Below are 9310 nucleotides of genomic sequence, written 5' to 3' on the forward strand. Positions count from 1 at the left end.
ACTAGGAAAAAATATTTGCCAACTGTATATCTGACAAAGGCCTAACATCTAGGATCTATAAGGAACTCAAATATGCCAAAAAGAAAAAAAAATTCCCCATTACAAAGTGGGCAAAAGATATGAATAGACAGTCACAAAAGAAAACATACGAGTAGCCAACAGATACACGAAAAAATGCTCAGCCTCACTGATCATCAAAGAAATGCAAATTAAAACCACACTGAGATACCACCTAACTCCAGTCAGGATGGCCATCATCAATAACTTAAAAACAACAGATGCTGGAGAGGATGTAGTGCAAAGGGAAGGCTTCTACACTGTTGGTGGGGGTGTAAACTAATACAACCTCTGTGGAAAACAGTTTAATGATTCCTAAAAGATCTAAAAATTGACCTTCCATATGACCCCACAATCCCCTTACTGGGAATATACCCGAAGGACCTCAAATCACCCTATGAAAAAGAATCCTGCTCACGTATGTTTATTGCAGCACTGTTCACAATAGCAAAAACATGGGACCAAACATGCTGCCCATAGAAAGAGGACTGGATAAAAAAATGTGATACATATACATAATGAAATATTACACAGCCCTAAAGAAGGACAAAATTATGAACTTCATAGCAACTTGGATGAACTAAGAGTCTATAATGCTGAGTGATCTATCACAGAAACAAATAACTGAATACCACATAAGTAGACCCTGAACAATTATTATAATACTATAAGAAAAGGATTGTCAGTAGTAGGAAACTGCTGAGGTGCAGGGGAGGTGGAATTGACAGTAGTGGGAATCTGCTAGGGGATGAGGGGGTACATCTCGCCAACAAGGGTACCTGCATAATGAACATTTGTGTACCTAATCCTGAATTGTACCCCTCAACTTTAAAATAAAATTTTTTTAAAAAAGAAATAGATCCATATAGATTACTTAACACAAACAATTTTGACTTTGCATCCCATTCACCTTCCCTCCCAGGAGACACTTGGCAAATATGGACCTAATTTTGGTTGTCACAACTTGTAGTGTGTAATGCTACAGGCATTTATTGAGCAGGGGTCAGTGGTGCTGTTGAGAATTCTACTATACACAGAACAGCCCCACACTGCAATAAAAAAGTATTTAGTCAAATATGTCAGTAGTACCAAAGTCAAGAAATGCTGATTAAATCTTAAAATCAAGAGAGAAAAAAGAAATTAAAAAATAGAGCCCTAGAGACCTGTGGGACAATATCTTGAAGTCTAACTATATCTCACTGGAGTCCTAGAGGAGAGGAGAAAAAGATTGGATCCCAAAATGTATTAAGAAAGAATGGACAAAAACTTGTCAAATTTAATGAAAGACATATGTTTATAAACTCAAGCCCGAAAAAGGAAAAAAATATCAAAGACACCTAAATACATCATAATTAAACTGCTGACAACAAAAAATTTTATGGTTGTGTGTGTGCGAGAGAAAACAGCATATATATGAAGTAGCTAGAAAAAGCATATTACATCACTGTGAATTACAATTACTTGAATGATCATGGATTTGTCATCAGAAAACATGGAGACAAAAAGACAATGAAATGCCATCTTTAAAGTGAGGAGGCAATGTATTGGTACAGAATTACAGACCCAGAAAAAATATCATCCAGAAGTAAAGGAGAAATTAAGAATAAAGACATTTTCAGACAACAACTCAAAAATATATAGTTGCCAGGAAATCAACTCTAGAAGAAATGTTCAAAATAGCTTTTCAAGTTTGAAGGGAACTGCATCACTTCAGACACATCCCCTAGTGTCACAGGAAAAGAAAAATCTTCAGGAACAAAGAAACAATACCCAAAGTGGTAAATACCTTTAATTAGGGAATACTTCTTCTTTCTCCCCTTAAGTTTTATAAAGTAAATATAATTGTTTAAAGCAAAAATTATAGCATTGTATAGTGAGGTTTTAAATGCATATAGTTGAAATATATGAGAGAGAACCCCCTGAAATTGGAATTTGTTAAAAGCAGTGTATTTATTCTTACATGTTTAACTTAAGTCATCTTCAAAGGACTCCTCATTTGATGCAATCCATCTCTTGAAATGCTTTTTCCACTGCTCAAAACAGTTTTTGAACTTATCATTTTTTAAGTCTTTTAGTGTTTTTTTCCATTTCTTGTTTCACCTCTTCCACATCAGCAAAAAGTTTTCCTTTGAGGACTTTTTTCATCCAGGGAAACAAACAATGAAAAAAAGTCGCTCAAAAGGAGATTGGATGAATAGGGAGGGTAGGGCATGGAAGTCAAGCCGTTTCTGAGGGGGGAAAAAACCAACAAAACAGCTCAACACTCAACACGGTGTGGGCAGGTGGGCTCGTAAATCACCTAACATGAAACTGGCAAATACGATGAAAGACTCTCCAAAAATAAAATTCACTGAAGCCAAACAGCCTCTCACAATTCTGGTATACTGACGCCAATGGGTTCATAGAACATATACCCAGCAGGGGAAGACTGTACTACAAGACTGTACCCCAAAAAATGATTCCGGTTTTTTTCAGGTCCCCCCTCATATACGAATGACTATAACAAAATTCAGTATTGGTGGATAAAGAGAGCTGGAGTCCTGAATTTCTACATGTTACATGGAGAGGTACAATATTCACTCACACAAGACACTGAATAGTTAGGCATATATATTGAAAACTCCAGAGTAACCAGTCAAAAATACAGAGATACAGCCAAGTCCATAGATAAGTTAAAATATAATATTAAAAATATGCATCTAATCCTCAAGCAGTGAGGAAAAAAAGAAAACAAAAAAATTAAAGATGGGTGAAACAGAAGCAATAATAAAATAGTGTATCTAAATTCAATCTGATCAATACTTATATTACATTTTAATTACCTAAACTTGTCAATGGAAAAACAGAGATTGGCAGAGTGGATAAAAAAAGGCAACAATATGTTATGCTACCTATAAGAATCACACTTCAACCAGGTGTGGTGGATCAAAGCTCCACTTTGGGAGTCAGAGACGAGAGGATTGCCCGAGCCCAAGGGTTCAAGACCAACCTAAGCAAGTTTAGCGAGACCTCATCTCTACAATAAATCAAAAAATTAGCTGGGCATAGTAGTGCACACCTGTAGTTCCACTGCTTGGAAGGCTGAGGTGGAAAGATCGCATGAGCCCAGCAGGTGGAGGCTGCAGTGACCATGATCGTGCCACTGCACTCCAGCTTGGGCAACAGAGTGAGACTCCAACTCAAAAAGACACACACACACGTACACACACACACACACACACACACACACACACACACACACTTTAAATCTGAAGTCACAGATAGTTTAAAAATAAACACATAAAAATATACAGCATATATTTGTAAGCATCAAAGTTGGAGTGGATATTTAGTAGCATAAAGTAGAATTCGTGATTGAGCTCTTGAGTCACAGAAATTGCCAATGTCTCAAGAGGTTTGTGATCTGCTCCCCCTGCAGTCTCAGCCACAGTGTCACTCAGAGCACAGAAGTACTCAGCCGAGTCTCTCAAATGGGCTGCTGATTTCTTCAGGTGGAAGGAGGTTTCACTCTTCTTAAATTCTGCCTCAAAATCTTTGATGCCTTTAACCAGGGTGTTCCCCGACACATACTTCAGCAGAAGCTGGAGTCCTTGGTTGGGGTATTGCACATACCAGAAGAGATATGGTGAATAAGAAGATGAATAGTTGCACCTCAGCTGGAGAGGGGCTCCTTCAGAGACAGTGATGTGGCCCTCGGGCTGGGTCACGGACTGGGCTCCAATTCCTCCTGCAACATCAATGCTGTGTAAGTAAAAGCAGCGCAGACCTGGCTATGAAGAAAAGATGTCTCTAGTCAGGCCCAACGAGAACACCGTCTCTTTTATGAGAGGAGGAAAAGGAATGAAATGTCACTCACCAAGGGCAAAAATCACCTCGAGCACCGGGACGAGCAGCAGGCGCATGGCTGAACGGTGGAAACGCTGCAGAACCCTGAGCAGGTGGGACACTCGCCACGAAGTTAGGAGCAGTGAGAAAGTGGAGCTGGACAAGTCCCTAGCTTTGGGAAGTCTCAAAAATGGTTAAAGAAGGGCTTTTTAAAAAAGAGTCTAGATACTTTCTCGCCTCATGTTCTCATCGCGGTTCCCCATCTGCACTGTCATCTGTGAGGACACAGCCGCCAGCTGCAGGGAGGAGGGGCTCAGTGGAGGGTGATGGTCTCCAGGAAAAGCAGATGCCGCTTTTGTACAACGTCGCCCTCTGGGGGCCAGAGGCGGGATTAAGGAACTATTTTCTCATTTCGGAGATGTGATATTAAACTTTACAGAAAGTGTTGCTTCTATTCCAAATCTGTGGTGATGTCACCTTCTGTGCAGAACATGGAATTAATACTAAAATACATGAGAAATTTGAGGCATATCAACATTAAAGAGTAATTTACTTCACTGGAAATTTGTCACAGAAAACAATATTCTAGACTTTGGAATACCATTGAGACCCTCTATATTATTTTTTGAAGCCATTCATCAGGGAAAGGGGAGAAGATCAGCTGTTTTAAGCTAAGATGAGCTTGACATATCTCTGTGCTAGATGTAAGCAAGAGATTATTCCTTTATTTGGTGCTAAAGGGAAAAAATAAATTAGACCAGAGACTTATGCCTAAAATTAGCCTGTATTTCATGACATTAATTAATTAATCAATGCAAACAAATAAAGGCAATGATTTTCTTAGTGAATCAGAATACGTGAAAAAGACTTTTTGGTTTCAAATCAATAAGTATGATAATTGTAAGGCTAGGAGAAAAGAACTTAGGAATCTCATGTTTAAGAAAAGAAAATGAGAGTCCTGTTCCAGTCGACAATGCTCAGAATAGACTGATATATTTTGCCAAATTATAGAACTCTGACACTAAAAAGGACATTAACAGAGGCCCATCTATGGAGAAACTAGAGCAGAAAGGTAAGGATAAGAAAACATAACTTGTAAATAAGTAATTCTGGTAAGAATCAAGAAAAGAAAATGAAAGGTAAAGCTATATGAACTCTACAGAGCTGGAAGGAGTGCAACCAGCAGACAATAAATAAGAAAAATAGTGGAAGGAATAGAAGACGTGGGAAAGATTGACGGTGACACTCAGCAGAACTAAGCAAGCAGTGATTCCATGAGGGTGGAAGCCAGGATGTATCAATGAAGAGCAATCTGCTCTGGGGCCCAATAATAAGATGAAGCTTGAGCAAGTAGCCTTTCCCACTCAACTTTTTTTAGCATAGAGAGTATTGGATAGAAAATGGGATAACCAAATAAGGAGAGCTCTCAGATTAAATGAGAGTCTGGCTAATAGGGATTATTTTCAGAAGGTCAACGTGAACTCACTTCTTTCTTTATAATCCATTGACTTGTACCAGCCATAAGTCAATTCTCCCTTGGGTTTCTGATCTAGTTCTTGATTATTCTTATGAATATTTTTTCACATGTAAGACAAAATTATATAGTCAGCTTGAAGTATTAAATGTGACTATGGTGTGCCTCTGATTAAAAATTTCTTACTAAGCATATGTACTCTCCTCTGATTCATTTAAAATTCCCACTGAAATACAATTTAGAAGCATAAGTAGGAGAAGCTGAATCCATAATTGTCAAAATAATAAAAAGATAAAGATATCGATAATTGTCATTAGATGGAAAATAGATGTGAGCACACTGATGGACGAAACAGAAAGGGAAGATAACAGTGGAAACACTAGTGAAGGAAACCCACTGTCACACTGGAGAGGTTCTGGGTTGAGAAATAGAACAGGTATGGTGGCAGGCAGAAGAAACAGAACAAAGAGAGACATAGTGAAGGCCCATGTGGAATAGCTACATTAGCCCCCTGGGCACTCCTCATTCTGCTGCTGTAGTTATGTGAGAGAAGCGTAGTAAGCCAACTTTTACCCAGGGCATTTAACCTTCACTAGAGTTGAAATGAACCCCCTGGGAAGGCTGATATTTTTAGTGTGAGTATATGACAGAGTTAGGCTTTTTTCAAATGATAGTAGGTACGGGGAAAGAAGAGGAGCAAATTAATTACCATTTCCCTGTCCGTTCATCCTAATAAGCAATCTAGCAATTCACATGATAGGCCCACATGCCATACTACTGGCCATGCTCCCCTTTCAAGAGGACACTTTGTTGGGAAGATGGGCACAATGACACGTGGTCATGCTGCTACCCAGTCCTTCATCCTTCAATATAAACCAAGAACAAAGTCATGTTAGTCATGTATAAGTAGGGATGGTATCTCTTTCTGTTGTTCCCTCTAATATGGAATCCCAGAGTCAACAACTGAGTCATCATTTTTATTTCTACCAGACTACAAAAGAATGGACAGAATGCCGTGTAATCATTCCCAAAATCAACTAGGAACTAAGATAATATACTGGTTCCTTGGTTACTATTTTTTTAAAATCCTGACTCTTAGCTATTAATTGTATTGCCTTAGGTATATTCCTTGTATTTAGTCAGATATTTTCTGTTAACAAGTGCTTTAACCTACATTATTTCAACTCTTCACAACTTGTAAGACCCCATTAAATAAATACATAAGCCAAAATTTAGAATATAATTATAAAGTCTATCATTTCTTGAATACTACTCATTGCCAGGAGAGATCCATATTAATAGTCAACATTGTTGATGTCCAGTCTGGTCCCCTTTCTCAAACTGGTATACCATCTCTAGCTGCTGAATGTTGGCTACACCTGGCTCACAGTCGCCCCTTTCCTCAAAACATCAACCTTTGCCAATGAGAGTCAGCATTGTCCAGTAGGGTAATTCTCTACCCTAATAGACCATAGCTAATAACTACTTAATTCTTATGCACAAAAGGTCCCTTGCCTCATAGTAGGAAGAATCAATTCTGTGATGCAATTCATGCTCCAGAGCTGACCATGGAATCATGCTGAATCAAGACCCTGGCTGAGTCACATCCATGCTTAACTTTTTCCCAGGTATCATTCTGCTTCTCTCAATAAATTATGGGGCAAAGAATTCCTAATTTAGACTCTGCTCTTTAAAAAAAAATCCATCCTAAGATAATATGTTATCTTATTTAATCTTGAAATCAATTCTGAAATAAATTTTATTTCCATAGAAGTTACATATATTATATATAGTGTGTATATATGGAATGTGTGTGTGTGTGTGTGTGTGTGTGTGTGTGTGTGTGTACAGTATAATATAAAATGACCCATTAGTAACATAATAAATATTCAATGCAGGACCACAATTTGGGTTTTTTCAGAGTACCATGATACCATGATATGGCATACAATAAAATTGGAACTAAATTTTAAATATCTTGATTCCAGCACAATTTTCTGCTGTTTCTCATTGTCTTTCAAATCTTTCTTTCATGTCTTGGAAATGTTTGTTTAGAGATTTCAGTTCTGCAAATCTTCATAATTACATCCTTTTCACCAATGACTATGTGAACAAACTGAACAGAAATTGTTTTTTACTTTGTCCTCTATCAAGTTGTTCTGGCCTATTTTTCTTTTTTTTTAATTATAAAGATGTGGGGTACAATTCAGGGTTAGTTATACAAACGTTGATTATGCAGGTACCTTTACTGATGAGGTGAGCAGAAATCTCTATTTCCAAATTTCTCCTACCTCCTGGACTACATAACCAATATTATAACTAACTAACCATATCTTCAATTTTGTAATAAATGTGACTTTAAATATTTTTTTTTTAGATTCAGGGGGTATGCATGTCTATTTGTTACATGGACATAATGTGTAGTGGTGGGGATTGGGTCTCAGGTGGCCCATTTGCCAGATAGCGAACATTGTGCCCCATAGGTAGTTTCTGAACCCTAACTTCCCCCCACTCCTCCCCCATTATCGGTGTCTCCAGTGTCTATTGTTTCCATCTTTGTGACCATTTAGCTCCCACATGTGAGTGAGAACATAAGGTGTTTGGGTTTTTTGTTTCTGAGTCAGTTTACTTAGGATGATGACCTCCAGCTCCATCCATGTTGTTGCAAAGGACATGATTTCATTTTTTTATGGCTGTGAAGTATCCTATGGTGTATATATAGTACTTTTTCATTATCCACTGATTGGTTGATGGGTATATAGGTTGAGTCTATGTCTTTGCAAATATGAATTGTGCTGTGATGAACATGTGGGTGCAGGTGTCTTTTTTATATAATGACTTCTGTTTCTTAGGGTAGATACCTGGTAGTGGGATTGCTGGATCAAATGGTAGATCTAATTATAGTTCTTTGAGTAAGCTCCATACTGCTTTCCATAGAAGTTGTACTAATTTACACTCCCACCAACAGTGTATATATGCTTCCTTTTCTCTGCATCTGCACTCACATTTATTGCTTTATTTTTATTTTTAATAATGGCCATTCTGATGGGTGTAAGGTGGTACCTCATTGTGGTTTTAATTTGCATTTCCGTGATTGTCCAACTTAATATCTACTAAAAGACCTTATTTCTGTTAGGCCACAAATATTTTTCCTGGATTTGGCATAAATTACAGGGAAAACCCATAGAGGCACAGAGTCAGGAGAGTGAGACATTCGTATGATCTTTAGTGTGTCCAACTTTCCTGACCAACATTTGCCAAAATGTTCTCAATCCCATATAGTCTTTGGTTATTGATCCATACAGATCTTTGTTCACCATCAAAGCCCCTTGATGTCTAAAACTCTTTTAAATACTTATTCAGAGATTGTTCTCAGGAAATCTGAAGTCAGTCTGTGCTCCCACACCCTGCTGAGAGTATGAGACACTTGATGGCAATGGCAAATTCTCTCAACCATCTCCTTGCCTCACTCTAGTACATAGGAATCAGTACACTCTCCTACAAGCCTCAAGCCAAAGTTTTGAGTTCTATTAGGCCTTAGCTCAAAATGACAACATAGACCTCCTCTAATCTTGAATAGCTGTAACTATCTCAGTTTTTTTAAATTATAAATAACAAGTATTCATGTGATATTTTGATATATGCATAAAAATATAACAATAAAACCAGGGTATTATTGTTCTCTGTGTTGGAAACATTTCAAATCTTCTATTACAATTCTTTTAAAATATACAATAAACTATTGTTAAATATAGTTATTCTGCCGTGCTATTGAACAATAGAATTTATTCCTTCTAACTGGCTGTATATTTGTGTCCATCAACTAGCCTCTCTTTATCAACTCTCATCTAACATTTCCCAGCCTCTGGTAACCATTATTCTATTATTCTCCTCTTTACTCTTTCTTTCTTTTTTTTTTTTTGAGTTGGAGTCTCACTCTGTCGCCCAGAGTGG

At 37.6% G+C, this 9310-nt stretch overlaps 1 gene segment (V, D, J or C); it reads right to left on the reverse strand.

The window, feature by feature from the left end:
* Positions 1–3311: 3311 nt before the first annotated feature.
* On the reverse strand, positions 3312–4010 carry LOC103266512. The segment is given in 2 exon segments: positions 3312–3784; positions 3914–4010. Coding segments are annotated over 2 exon segments (519 nt in total).
* Between the last annotated feature and the right edge of the window lie 5300 nt (positions 4011–9310).

The sequence above is a fragment of the Carlito syrichta genome, unplaced genomic scaffold, assembly GCF_000164805.1.
Source record: "Carlito syrichta isolate Samal-C Ts95f unplaced genomic scaffold, Tarsius_syrichta-2.0.1 Scaffold307208, whole genome shotgun sequence".
In the NCBI taxonomy this organism is placed as follows: Eukaryota; Metazoa; Chordata; class Mammalia; order Primates; family Tarsiidae; genus Carlito; species Carlito syrichta.